General features: G+C 41.3%; 1 protein-coding gene across 1 annotated transcript in view; it reads right to left on the reverse strand.

Moving 5' to 3' along the window:
• The window catches only part of LOC126483675 (SUN domain-containing ossification factor), a 254,712-nt gene that overhangs the window by 215,940 nt on the left and 23,937 nt on the right, over positions 1–14,835 (reverse strand). The window contains exons 2-3 of the mRNA XM_050106749.1: positions 9,144–9,354; positions 8,934–9,064 (exon numbers count right to left, since the gene is read on the reverse strand). Coding sequence (XP_049962706.1) covers positions 8,934–9,064; positions 9,144–9,354 — 342 coding nt within the window. The remainder of the gene's footprint in view (positions 1–8,933; positions 9,065–9,143; positions 9,355–14,835) is intronic.

Here is a 14,835-nt window from a genome sequence, read left to right on the forward strand (position 1 = left end):
TGAACGAGGTTTTCAACTTTGGAAAAAAAATAAGTTCGCAGGGGACAGGTCTGGAGAGTATGAAGGATGGGGCAGCACACTGATTTCGTTTTCTGTGAAACAGTCACGCACCAACAGGGATGAATGCGTTATCGTGATGCAAGAGTCATGAATTGTCTCGCCGCATTAAGGGGCCGTTTCCTTCTCACATTTACTCGCAGGGGCCGTAACACGTCACGATAGTACCATCGATTAACAGTTTGTCCCTGTGTTAGGAATGCTTCAAAGTCAAAGACGACTATCAGCATGGTTTGACATTTGACCTGACTTGATAGGCTTTTTTTTTTGTCTTGGAGAACCTTCCCCAACCCATTGTGAAGATTGGTGGTGGTGGTTAGTGTTTAACGTCCCGTCGACAACGAGGTCATTAGGGACGGAGCGCAAGCTCGGGTTATGGAAGGATTGGGAAGGAAATCGGCCGTGCACTTTCAAAGGAACCATCCCGGCATTTGCCTGAAACGATTTAGGGAAATCACGGAAAACCTAAATCAGGAAGGCCTGAGACGGGATTGAACCGTCGTCCTCCCGAATGCGAGTCCAGTGTGCTAACTACTGCGCCGCCTCGCTCGGTTGTGTGAAGATTGAACCTAGGGCTCTAAATCATGACTGTAGACCCATGTCTCACCACCAGTTATGATTCTCTTAAGGAACATCTCGTTCTCATTTGCGCGATCCAAAAGCTCTTCTCAGATTGCGAGGCGAAGGTCTCTCTGGTCTTCATGAGCCGTGGGGCAAATTTGGCAGCAAATGTTACATTTTCCTGCAATCTCTCGGACAGTCAGTCTTCGATTGGCACGCACAATTCCGTTGACGTACCTCACATGAGCGATGCTGGTAGACGGCAGGTCATCTTTAACTTTCGTCCGGCCATTTTTAAACCGTGTGAACCATTCGAAAATCGAGTATTGCTTAAGCACTCGTCACCGTAGGCTTCCTGCATCATTTCGTGTGTCTCTGTAAAGGTTACATTCACAAACTGTGCGACACAATGTTCTACTCGATACTCCGGCACTTCCACATTAAACGCAGGCGTGTGCAGGAATACCAACCGCATTTCGCTCCAATACACCATTGGCTCGGAATTACAAATATTCCGGAATTTTTTGAACAGACCTCGTCCATCTCGTTATTGTTACTCACCGCTGGATCTTCGTCCCGGGTTCTCTCTCTCCAGGTTACTCTGTGGACTTTGTTTATCTGTGGTCCCCTCTCCACTTGCGCGTTTTCTCGTTGTTTGTTTTTCTATTCACACTCGGCGGGCCGCTGTTGACGGCACTAGGCTGGTCGGTCCAACCTCAGTGGGTTACTTTTGAGCTGTTCCTGACATTCGGTCGAATCCCATTCACTATAACTGGAGACGAGGTAAAAGGTTAGCAGAGCACCATGGACACAAAACTTGTCAAACTTTTGGAACACCAACAGCTGCTACTGCAGGAGGAATCGCAACATCAGTTCCAATAGCGATAACAGCAACAGTAAAATGAGATACTGCATCAAGAAACTCAGCTTCTGAAGGATCAGTTGCAAATACAGGGTACTCACTCAATATCGAGGGTAGTCAGGTTCCAGACAGAGAGCTGCCCATCCCTGTTCCCGCCATATAACGATTGTGACATGTTTGGAATGTCTGAAACAGCACTTCACCACCTTTCAACAAGCCACTAATGACAGTTTCAGTCGTCCTAACATTCAAGGATATGTGCACGTTGCTCTATAATTACAACAGTTCTATGTGGCCATAATGCGACTTGGATTCATCAATACCTAGTCAGCCATATCACTCATGGATGGTTGATTTATAAATATTAAACTACAGACTGATTCTTTAATTAGAGACATAATGGTTCATTTCACTCCTAGTCCGGAAGTACATACGTCAACACTCAAACTAGTCAATCTGTAATTCGAAGATACTTGGAAAATTGCACACTCTTTCAGAATCCCACAGGCAGAAAATGAGAGCCTCATGGCCTGACTACAAGTAGCCAGAGTCAAGACACCACAGGAATGTGAATTACCCAACCTCCAAGACGGTTGTGTTGTGATTCATCAATGTCATACATATCACTGACATCCGAACAACCAGTTATATCCCATTGGCGTGGGCAGTGGAGTTTTCTGTCATTCTCAGATTGCTTTACAGCACATGCATATGCAGAGTATCTGGACCACTGAGCATACTGTACCAATTGTGGAAAGATGGATACCTCTGAACAAGAGGCTGTAAACTGTCATGACAATGACATTCAGTTCCCCGGGTGCATCAAGGATGAACTCCAAGCAATAGTTGCTCCTGGCAATCCTTTTATTAACAGTTGATTTTTAAACCTCACAGCTGCAAAACAAAGACATCCAAGACCTGTGTCCTTGGTAAACCTCCAAATGTATGTTCATCTAGGTTCCCCAGAGTACACCAAACCCTTCCATATGTTAGTAGCATAAGGTGACAGTTCCCCTCCAGGCTAAATTCACAATCGGCAAAGCCTACAGGAAGGTCACACGGCTGATAAGCTGTTTGTTGTAGATACTCGATCAGTCAGAAACAATTTCAGTCTGGATTCACTTTAATTCTCCATCACTGCAAAAATTCAGGCCATCTCTGACATGGTTTCTTTCCAGGAATATGATGACCTTCGTGCCACATTTGTACCATAGATTTCCTGGCTCATATCTCCTTATGACCAGATGCAGTGCCCTGTTTCTGCCAGGCATAGCCCATTCTGATCTCCAGGCAGCTGTTATATATGAACACTGTTAACTTCATGAGGCTAGGGCGAAGAACCAGTTAAAACAAGCACTTGGGCCGCACCCCTATCAGTGATTTATGGTGATTTTAAATCAACAATTAATGTCTAGGCATAAGTAGAAACCTACCCTATATCACATCCAAAACACCTCCTCACAAAGTTTGTGGGAGGAAAATATTTTGGTAAAATCACTCTTGCCGACATGTATTTGAAAATACCTCTGGATGGAAAGTCACAAAATACTGCAATTTTCAACACCCTTCAGCTAAAATAAATATAATTGCTTGCCTTTTGGAATCTCTTCTGCTCCTGCAGTCTTCCACAGATCCCTGGAGTTAATTAATTACTTGTTCCATTGATGAAATTCATGATAAAAATTATGATGTACAAGGTGTCAAAAGAACAAACATAGAACACCTATAAACATTTAAATAAAAAAATAAAATAACAATTATATGGCTGCTTGATGGCCTTTTACAGACTTCTTTTCTTTAATGATTAATTATTAAGAATTTCTTTATGATAGAGAAGGAGTTGTGGAGGAGAAAGCTCTACAAACTACATTTGAAAACATTGCTGTTATCTGTCAAAACATTTTATTTCCATGTGTAGATTTCCAAAGAATTTTACAGCTGCATATTTCACCCTTTACCGTGTCAAAGCTAGATTCATATCAATGAATGAAGATACACAGTGCATGTTAACTTACTGACTTCTATTTCTATTTGGCAACTATTCTTGTGGCAAAAGTAACAATGTCTGTAGCCATCTGCAATGTCTATATCAACAACTTCACTGCCATGGGCACCATATGTCAGTAACACCTGCAAAAGCTTTGCACACTATTTACTGTGGCTAAGGTGCTGCTTCGACAAGTGCCAGATTTTTGATGAGCAAGGGAAGCACCTCAGGCATTCGCTAAACAAGGAATCCAACATACCATTCAATGTCACAGCTCTCGACACTCTACTCCACCCCCTAAACTTACAAGAGCTGTAAGCTTTTTTGGATAAGGTGAATTGTTATTCAAAGCTCTTCCCACAATCACCCAATATTGTGCAACCACTAATCCATTTCTTCCCAGTGTTGCATACATGCAACATGAAGTTTCCAGTAACTTATGTTTCTCATGGGGTGTTACACTAATTGTGAAACACAAAAATTACAGACAGAGAACTTTCAAAGGCTTTTTAATACACCCACGATGAGTTTTATATAATAAGTTTATTATGACTGCAATTTAAGACCCTAGCGTTATGTTTGCACAACACTGGGAAGTAATGGGTTAGACCAATTGTAGAATAAATGCTTTTGGTACATGTGGACAGTTGCCTGTGAGCCACTCTCAAGCAGTTGAAGCGTATGTGGTAATTAGCACACTGTCTTACACCAATTTCACCATTGTGTTCTGGTTATGGATGCCTCTCCATATGGCACTGATGCAGTGCTAGCACTTACAAACAATTATGGTACTGCGTAACCTAACACTTACGCATCAAAGATGATGACATCCTCTCAAAGGAACTACTCACAGACGGAAAAGAAGGTATCATCTTACCTATTTGAGATTAAGTTCACTATAATTATGGACCGTAAACACTGAGCACTATTTGGGCCATGCTCCAGTCTTCCACAATGGGCAGTGCAATGGCTCCAATGTCAGGAATTTTTCCTCACTTCCTACAATTACGCCATTAAGTTGAAGCCAACTGCACAACAAGCAAATGCAAATGCTCTATTTCTCCTTCCTGCATAGGCAGACCAGCCTTTGACCAGCAGGAAATCTTGGTTCAACAATGCAGAATGGAGACAGACCTTCCAAAGATTTCCCGTAACACCTTCATGAATCACTGCACACAAATGAAGTGATCTGATCTTGCGACAAGTCATGCGCTATGTGCTCCATGATTGGCCCACGTACATTTCAAAGAAGAAAACTCAAGATCTTCAGACTTGATCCTTCATCTGCGACTGTCTGTCAGTTAACAATGATGTTCTCCCACTTGAACCTGAGAGATGCATACAGAGTCATTACCCTAGCCACCCTGTGGCCTCAAGTTTTACAACTACTCTGTCAGAGGCCTTGAGAATATCACAAGTGAAAGCTTTAGGAGGTAACATGCTTACTGGCTTGTTCTAAACAAGGGCATGGAAGCCATGACGTGCAACTGTTCAGTTTGTGCCTGGTATCAGGTAGACCATGTCAATTTTTTGCCCCCTGGTTCACTCCCTGTTGACACTGAGACTGCATTCCTTTGAACTTCTTTGGCCATTTCTGGGCTCTATGTGAATGCATACTCTTAATACTGGTATGTGGTAAGCATGGTGCCTACCACAACAAAAGCCACAATAAACATGCTAGTGCAGGTTCAAGCAATGTAAAGGCTTCCCTTAATTGCAGCGTCAGATAATGGGCCCCAATTCATGGTGGCAGCTTTCAACCAACTATATACATGAAAAGGCATAAAACAACTTTTTAGTCTGCCATTTCACACATTCTCCAATGGTAAAGCCAAGCATATGGTAAGGACATTTAAGCAGCAAATGTTGAAAGCAGTGGGAAACATCACTGCAATGGTATCACTCACAATGCACCAGAGCAGGACCACTGCCTTCCAAGACTGTAGTCCATTGGAGTTCCTCCATGGGAGACAACTGTGAACTTCATCTCCTGACCCCAAAGCCCTGCAGAATGCTAGGCCCGGCACTCAGGGCAATGTCTGCCAGGCACTGCAGTGTAGGAATGCTTGTATGGAGCAGAAGATACTTGGACGTTAGCAACAGCCGTTAAAGCACATGCACAGTGCATTACTTCAATTGACACTCTGAAAGGTTTGGAGTGTCCTCATACAAAACCAACTCTCCCCATTCATACCAACTGCATCACCACTCAGGCATGCTCTGAATTAGAAAGCTCACCACTGCCAGTCCCACATCCTCAACCATGTAAGTTGTGGCCTTGAAAACCAATGGCAATTTCGTTGGGCACAGATGTGGAGCCTTCCATGCAACCTCCGCCACCACAACCAATGATGTCCTCACTGCCACATTTTAGCATACTTCCAGACATGCCAGGTTCCTTACACCAGTGGTGGGCTTAAGTGCTTTGCCACCAACCGTGCCACCAGTTCACCTTCGAAAACATCATGCAGGCCATTCCTGGCTATAAGCACTCATTTCATGGGGGAGGAATCTCATATCCTGGCCTGACGACCCTGAAAGCCCAACAGAGAATACGGAACTGGACCTCAGCCACTAGATGGAGCTGTTGCATCTGCAAGTGCTTGCAATGCCCACAACAGAATGACATGTCATTCTGCTGGTCAATAAGAACTCATAGTTGCCCTAAGTTTCACTGTGCACTGGCACCAGACTCAGCAGTGTATTTGCTTCACTATCATCTTGTTGTCATAATCAATCACTGGATTTCACTACATCTCAGGTTTTCTCTCTCCAGATTACTCATTAGACTTCGTTTATCTGTAGTGACATCTTCAATTGCCCATTTCTTTGTTGTTTGTCTTTCTGTTCACACTTTGCGGTCCACTGTGAAGAAGATCTGATACAGTTATCCAGAGCCCACTGTAGCCAGAGATAATTATTACTTCTTTCCAAGAGAGAGTCAGAAATGGTGCCTGTTACAAATCAACTGCAGCATACTTTTCACACAGAACAAAATGCAGAATATCAACCCATAACTTTCCACACCCTCCTTAATGAAAGTTTGCACTACACACAAAGTGCTTTGGTGGTTTTCCTTGTAACAAGATTGTATGGCAGAGCCTGAAAACTGAGCAACACAGCAGGTACAAGTACACCAAGTGGATCCTGTTCTATCCCCTGATGAGCTGTGTGATTAAGTGTAGAGTCTGACAACCAATGCATTTCATAACCAATTGTTTATGAGACATGGATACAGACTGGTCATGTGGACATAAATCAACACTGGAAGATGAATCAGAATCTGTATCATCCAAAATGGTTCTTTGAAACTCAAAGATGCTGCCACTGGAGTCGTCAAACTGTTTTTCTGCCGTGAGTATCACTTCCTTTATTTTTATAAGAAAAAAATGGTTGCCTCCAGACTGTAAACGGCATACAAGTTATAAGGGAAGAGCACCGCTGAAAAGAAGGGCATGGAAGCTCTTGGAAGTTAATCACTCTACAATATCTAGGTTCGCTTGGATGACATACTGCATAATTGTGCAAAACACACAACCCCTGTCCACTCCCACCTCCACCACACACACATTCTTTTGTAAAAAACCAGCTGATTCTATTAAATTTCATAATCAAATTTTGTAGGAGCGAAACTGGTATCTGCCTAAAAGTGTTGATGTAAAAATATTTCAGTACTACTTTAAAACACTAGGGGTTCGAAGATGTGACATAGTCAAAAACACAGAATGTGGCCCAGGAAGTACACAATTGCCTTTTTTTATGAAATGAATTTAAGAATTTCACTTCTTCAAGAAATATGGCAGAGTGCCCATCAAGTTGATTAATGACATAGTTTTTAATTTACTAGAAACAGAATACTATTCTCGAACAAATTTTCAAAGAGTGTGTTCAAATGAGTTTTTAATGCACGAGAATATGAAACAGCATTTTTGATTTGTCTTTCCAATATTAAGCAGAAAGTAATTAAGCAGAATATAATGCAATGTTTAATAGAAATAAAACAACTGTATATGCCATGTTAGATACATTATTAATCACAACGCTATTCTACAATAGTTTTACTATACCATGGACAGAATTAACAAAACCCAGCTCCAAAACCATTAACCAGCAGAAAATCTGTCTGAAAATTTAAAATGGGTACCTAACATATGATGAGTAAATACAGCATAACATTAGTGAGATGTTTTACAAATGAATCCATTAAAACTGAAGAAAGAGGTCAATTTAATTTAGATTTTTGAATAGATATTAACACTATAAGATGCAGCCAACAGTAAAAACTACCATATAGGACAACACTGTACATTCAAAATTTAAATGACACATTTGCAGGGGAAAAATGACATACATCAGAAAATGGCAAAGGAACAGTGAAACCAAGCTGCAGTCACACATAATTCATGTATAAAATCCCCCCCCCCCCTTGTCGTACCACATTTAAGCAGAAATTTAAGCTTTCAAAGATTTACACCATCTTCAGCATCAGGAGATGATCGACTGCATAACTTAATGTGTGCCTGTTTCAAATGTGATGTGTCTAGAATGTAGAGGGAATTTTATACTAGAGAGCCACTGGAAAAAAGCAAGAGAGGTTATACACATTTCAAGTTTCTTCTAAGTAACTTAGCAAGAAAACAGTCACCCATACCATCTTCTTCTCATTTTGTGGCATGATGCTTTGTTAAAACAAAATACTTTTTTGACATGATGATGCACATCTCTTGCAGTGTGTAATGTATCACAAATATCAACATTGCTGTCATAACTTTCCGATTTACACATGAGTATTTCAGAAAATAAATTGAATTCAACAAATATCTGGCATAAAATCCTGAAATAATACAGACCATAGGTTCTGTCTGATCAAAATCTACTCATAGTATGGTTACAAAATGAACATTCATTAAATCTGTACATCCATGGAATAGTGAAAAATGTTGAATAGCTCATAAAGTTAATTGACTAAGAAAATACATCAGGCGACAGCACTTACCTTCAAGAGATGAAATACAAGTACTGCTGATGATACCATTCAAAGTATTGTATAAGGAAATCATAGCTTTCAGAACTGTTATTTTCTACATCACAGAGGAAAGCTGGATATGTTGGGGTAGGTTGGAAAGGAGGGCACAGTCAGTAGGACACCAGGTTAGGAGAGACCCAACCTTTCTGAGGACAAGAGGAGATATATTTTTATCTGCAGTACTTGGAATTTAACTTGTAAGGTAAGTATTGGACACCCAACCTGTAGCTTTATAGGCTAATTTTATAGGAAAAAATATATAATTACAAAGAGGCATAATGGCTGGCTTTCTGGAAGCAAAATTCCAGTACAGACAAAATACACATTAAAAATCGAGGTAAGTACTAACCAGACATTCTGTCTTTTTGTAATTTTCTAATTTTCTCACAGGAATTGTTCTTTGGAGTATATATAGTAATCACAAAAAAGAATGTACTCACTCTTTGGCTACATCTCCAATTTTAACATCATCTTCTTGTTTAATCTGAGTGGGCAAGTGGACATCTTGTGCTTGACTAGGAACTGCTTCTTCAAAGCTGGAGTGTATTTCTGCAGTAGTAATCTCCTCTTTCTGAAATCAAATGAAAAGAAAATACTGTTTACCTAGCTAACACATATTATTAAATAAATAATGAAAAGAAACAAAATACCTTTTCATTTCTTTTCAGCATCACCTTCTCAAGACCAATTCCAGGCAAATCTCTGGTATCCTGAAAATCTGAGTTTTGTTCTCTAAGAGGAACTTCTTTTTCAATCTCATTGTGGTTAAACTGTTGGCCATTACTATGTTCTGTTTTTCCTATCACTCTATGTGGCTTTGGAGCAGCTTTTTCAGGATTTTCCACAAGTAAAACTAGACAACTGAAACAGAGAAAGACACAGCTTATAATATTAATAAAATATTTTTTTTTTAAATCGGCAGCATTTAAAAGTATTTATCTCTGAAAGATATGAGGAAATTATTCTCAGTGGAATCCTTTTGCAGAATTAAATGTCATTAATTCTGAAAAAGAAGAAGCCAGACTTCCATCATGCTGTAACTACCAGATTAGTGTGGGTTCCGCTTCCTAGTTCACACATGAAGTTTGGTATGATTTGGTCACTAGAAGCCGCCAAGCCTGCTAGCACGACAGCAGTTGCTTGCGCAACCTGCTGGCTCTTAGAACTAATGACAATAAAGGCCAGAGTGAAAGGCTCTGCCAGCCATTTGTGATGCATATGGTGGTGGTGGTGGTGGTGGTGGTGGTGATGATGTTTGATTTGTGGAGTGCTCAACTGCGTGGCCATCAGTGGCCATACAAAGTCCCAATTTTTACATAGTCCAATTTTCATACACAGTCCAATCTAGCCACTATCATGAATGATGACGATGATGATGAAATGATGAGGACAACAGAAACACCCAGTCCCTGAGCAGAGAAAGTCCCCAACCCGGCCGGGAATTGAACCCGTGATCCAGAGGCAGCAACAACAGGCACTAGACCACGAGCTGCAAACAGGTGGTGGTGGTGGTGGTGGTGGTGGTGGTATGTATAGGGCACTGAACAGTGAGGTCATCAGCAGCTGTACTCAACTAAAAGAGTAGAAGTGTGGTTATCAGTTGTGGGAAGCCTGCAACAAAATGTAAATTAAAAAATGGGATCCACAGCCAACCTGGGACTCTCTCACTCACACTGTCACACGCAAGATGGATGTCTCAGGGCAGTGTGTAAGTAAAGAACACAAATGTAACTACATAACATCTAACATACTGGAACAAGTAGCTGTGCCTACACGATCCACTGAAAAATAAAGGATGAAGCAACCACCCCCAAAAACACATTAAAACCTTCTATCTCAGCCACTATTAAGAAGACCAGACATCACACAGAATCTTAGAACACACACCACATTGGATTCATCACCACCTGCAATGGACAGCAGGTAAATTGGTAAGCAGCCCTCATGGTTTGGTATAAAGAGCATTTGAAACCTGTACACCACAAGCACTGCAAACTGATGGTTCTTCATGCTCTAGGAGGAATTCACGCATCAGAGGACAGTGTCCTGTCTGGAGGTGCATTAAAAGTACTTGTTCCTATCACAGTGGCCGGAAGGAGGAACACCATGGTTGTCACTGGTTTCACAGGCCCCAGCTTGTTGTTTACGAATCCTAACTGCTCCTCCTCCCACAGACACATGATGTTGTTTCTCAATAGTGCAGTAGCTGCATGAATAGGGGCAGCACATTGACAAACTGTTACTTCTGAACATGCATCCTTAGCTACTGCATCTGCTGCTTCATCACTCGGAATGTGAACGTGGCCTGGTACCCAGTAGAATGACAATTCCTAGTCATCCCTCTGTAAGAGGGAAAGAGTGTCATCAACCTGAAGATATTTTTCAGCTGGGTACATTTAATCGATAGCCTGAAAGGCACTTAAGGGGTTGGTGCAGAAAACAGAATTTGGTATCAGAAAGGCACCTCACCGTCTCCAGTGCCCTTAGATCACATATAATTCAGCATCATACATTGTAAATGTACCAGGTGTGCAAATCTGGATGACACACACTGAAAATAACACAGCACGACTTCAGGTCACTTGTGTGTAGTCGTTGTATGTACTTTGCCTCTCATGTGTTTACACTTTTTCACGTAATGAAGTTACAGGGTCCTTGGGTTATAACACTTTGATGCTGAGGATGGGATTTGACTCCGCATGTTTCACTTCAGTCATTGTTCCTTTGAGTTTAATTTCCATGGAGGCAATGCTTATATTGCTTCTCGAGCAACGGCAGGCACTGGCAGTTGCTATTTCCAGTTTAACAACTACAGTGGCACAATGTGCAGGCCCCAAGAATGACACATTTCCACCACCATTCCCTGCATATAACGATGCAGTAGAAAATTGGGATGCTTACAAAAAATGACTGCAACAACATTTCCAGACATTTAGGGTAACAGACTCAAGCTTGTGCAAGACTCATCTTTTGTCATGGATCTTACCTCGCGTGTATCAGTTGTTGTGTCAGCTTGCCCACTTACAGGAACCTTCAAGTCTTTCTTTTGGTCAGATGTGTAAGTTACTTTCTACCTATCACTGTAAACACACTCACGTTACTGCTGCTAGTGTGCAGCTCTGCCGTCGCCAAAAGCCATCAAAACAATCATACAGACCATGGGGAACAGAACTACATGGACTTAATCGTTGTGTGACAAATGTTCATATGGAATCCCATGCAGAATAGGCGGTTTTAGATGCAGTCATAAACCTTGCTCCCGATAGGGAAGTTCTAGAGCGAGCTCTGCAGTGTGAAAATCCTACACTTACGGAAGCATTAACATAGCTCAATCATTTGAAGTTTCACATACTGCAGGTAGTCAGATAGAAGCCTGGTCTGAAGTTTCACAGATCAGTTCCTCCAAGCCTTCAGTCAGTTTGCAAGGGAACAGAGAAGTTACTACAGCAGTTTAATATACATTTTAGCATCATATAGGTAATTGTCATTCATGACAACAATAGTCCACATCATAACAGCAAAAGACCCGTGCTTCAAAATGAATGGAATGTGTGCCCCAAGCACTGGGTAATGTGTAATAGGTGCCACAAAAAAGGACACACTGCTTCTGTGTGTAATTTTCTTCTGAACCTAAGTGAGGATGAGCAAATATGGATGTGAACAGTGTGTCAGCAGTGATCGTATCTCCAAGCAAGTTGTACATTGAAGTCCATGCATTCAATAAACCAATGAGAATTCAGATGGACATGGGTGCAGAACCAATATTGACAAATTCTCAAACTTATGTAGAAATTGGTTCTTGCCCTCTGGCTCCAATGTCATGGTGGCTGTTGAGTTATAACAAACAGTAGATTCTCATTCTTGGACAGTTTTCTGCACCTGTGACTAACAAGGCTGTGGTTCATTCATTAACATTCATATTTATGGACAATGTTTACACTGAAAATCCTTTTGGTTTGGACATTTTTAAACTTTTCAGATTCTCCATTGATGATGAATGATGAATTGCATCTGGTTTCTGATCAAGTTCCATATCAACAGTTAGATGCTCTCTATGTCCAATTTTCCTCTTTATTTTCCCCAGGACTGGCTTTTGCAACAGAATTTCAGGCTCCTATTACAATGAAACAGTCTGCCTGCCCCCATTTCTTCAGGGCCCACGCAGTATCAGTAACTTTATGGGATCACGTAAAAGCAGAATTAGATCGTGTACAATCCCTTGACATTATTCAACCTATTTCTCCCAGTGATTGGTCAATGTTGCTGTTGATAGTAAAAAAAAATCTACAGGTAAATTACACCTCTGTGGTCATTAAAAAAAATCAATTAATGCAGAGGCAATCATTAATACCTACCCTTTGCCACGCCCTGACGAGCTGTTCACAAAACTATTGAGGGGCCATTATTTTTCAAAGATTAACTTGGCAAATGCATATTAACAGCTGCCACTAGACAAGAAATCTAAAAGCCCTCTAGTTATCAATACACCATTTGGGGTTTATCAATACCAGCATTTGACTTTCGGTGTGGTAAGTGCACCAGCTATTTTTCAGTGCTTTTTAGAGCAACTTATTGCATCAGTTTCACGCGGCATCAACTATTTAGATGACACAGTAGTGTCTGGTGCCTCTACAGAAGGAAATTTGCAGAAACTTCATGCTCTATTTAATGTTTTACAGTCAGCAGGGTTAAAGCGCAATTTGGACAAGACAGTTTTTCCAACCATCTATTATTTATTTGGGTCTTGAAGTGTCAAGTGCTGGCATTAAATCATTGTGTCAGCATATTAATGCTACTGTCACGTTGCCATACCACCCGTCCGTCAAGCAATTTCAGGCATTTTTAAACAGAACAGCGTACTACAAAAAATTCATTCCAGATGCTGCCTCTGAGGCACAACCACTCCATGTGGTATTACATAAAGATGTTCCTTTCCAATGGGCCCGGCTTGTGAGCAGGCATTCAAGATGTTGAAATCCAAGCTACAGTTGGCCCCTTATTTGGTCACTTTTCAGCCAGGACAACACCTTGTGTTAGCCACAGGCACCTCTCAGTTTGACCTTTGCACCGTCCTTGCTCATAAGTATGTGGACAGATAGAACATCCTACTGCACACGCCTCTACAAACTTAAATTCAGTGCAACAGCATTATTCTCAGATAGGGAAAGATTATTAGTAACATTGTATGCTCTAATGAAATTTCATGTTTTTCTGTACGAGCCTAAGTTTCACCTGATCACAGACCACAAATCTCTGGAGTATCTTTTTAATGCTTCAGCATCCTTGCTGGACAAAGCCTCACATCACTTACAGCGGTGGGCTGTCTTCCTGTCACAATACAATTATGAAATACAGTTTTGACCTTCAGCGTAATATACCAACTGACAACTTATTGCATTTTGCGAATGGTCTGGATCCAGAGTTTGATACAGAGGAAATGCTTTGTTTTCTTTTAGATGTGGAAGCTCAAAATGTTGTTGATGATTTTCCTATCATTAGTACTAAAACTGCGGTCCTAGTAGCCAAGGATCCTGTTTTACGTAACGTTGTTTCTTTTGTGCATCATGTCTAGCCAAACAAACATCCGGACTATGCTTCTGATCCTTTACGAAATTATCATCTTTCTGTTTGGGATTGAGTTCAGCTGTTAGCTACAGAGGACACCACTCCCCGGGCTGTAGTCCCATCCACCCTTTGGCATGATGTTATGCGTTTATTACATGTGGACCACTGGGGCGTGTCACATACAACAGCATTAGCATGCAGAAATGCTTTTTGGTTAGGCACTGATTGGGAAATAGTACGAGTTGTTGCAGCCTCCCCACAGTGTGCCACCCATCATCAGGTGCCCCCTCCCCCCCCTCCGTCTCTGTCACAGTGGCCAGCGCCTTAGCAGCTTTAGGAACAAATTCATGTAGATTTTATGGGGCCTCTTTGGAATTTCTATTGGCTTCCTGTAACTCACACTTATTCTAAGTTTCCATATGTGGTGCATTCTCTGTCTACTTCTTCCATGACAACAATTTCAACCTTCCATCGCAAAAATTTTTGCAATGGAAGGTCTTCCGTACACATTTGTTACAGGTAACAGCCCTCAGTTCATATTTCAGGAATTTGAAGATTTTTGTACAAAAGTGGTATTCACCATATCATGGCTCCTCCTTTCCACCCTCAATCGAACGAAAAAGCAGAATGACTAGTACAAACATTTAAGACTCAAATGAAAAATTACATTTTGGAAGTGTCATCGGAAGAGTTTCTTGACCAATTCCTCAGTTCTTATTGGTTTATCCTGATTGGATATAAAAGTCCAGCAGCGTTGTTGCTCAGCTGTCAGTCCTG

This window comes from Schistocerca serialis, chromosome 6, assembly GCF_023864345.2.
Source record: "Schistocerca serialis cubense isolate TAMUIC-IGC-003099 chromosome 6, iqSchSeri2.2, whole genome shotgun sequence".
Lineage (NCBI taxonomy): Eukaryota > Metazoa > Arthropoda > Insecta > Orthoptera > Acrididae > Schistocerca > Schistocerca serialis.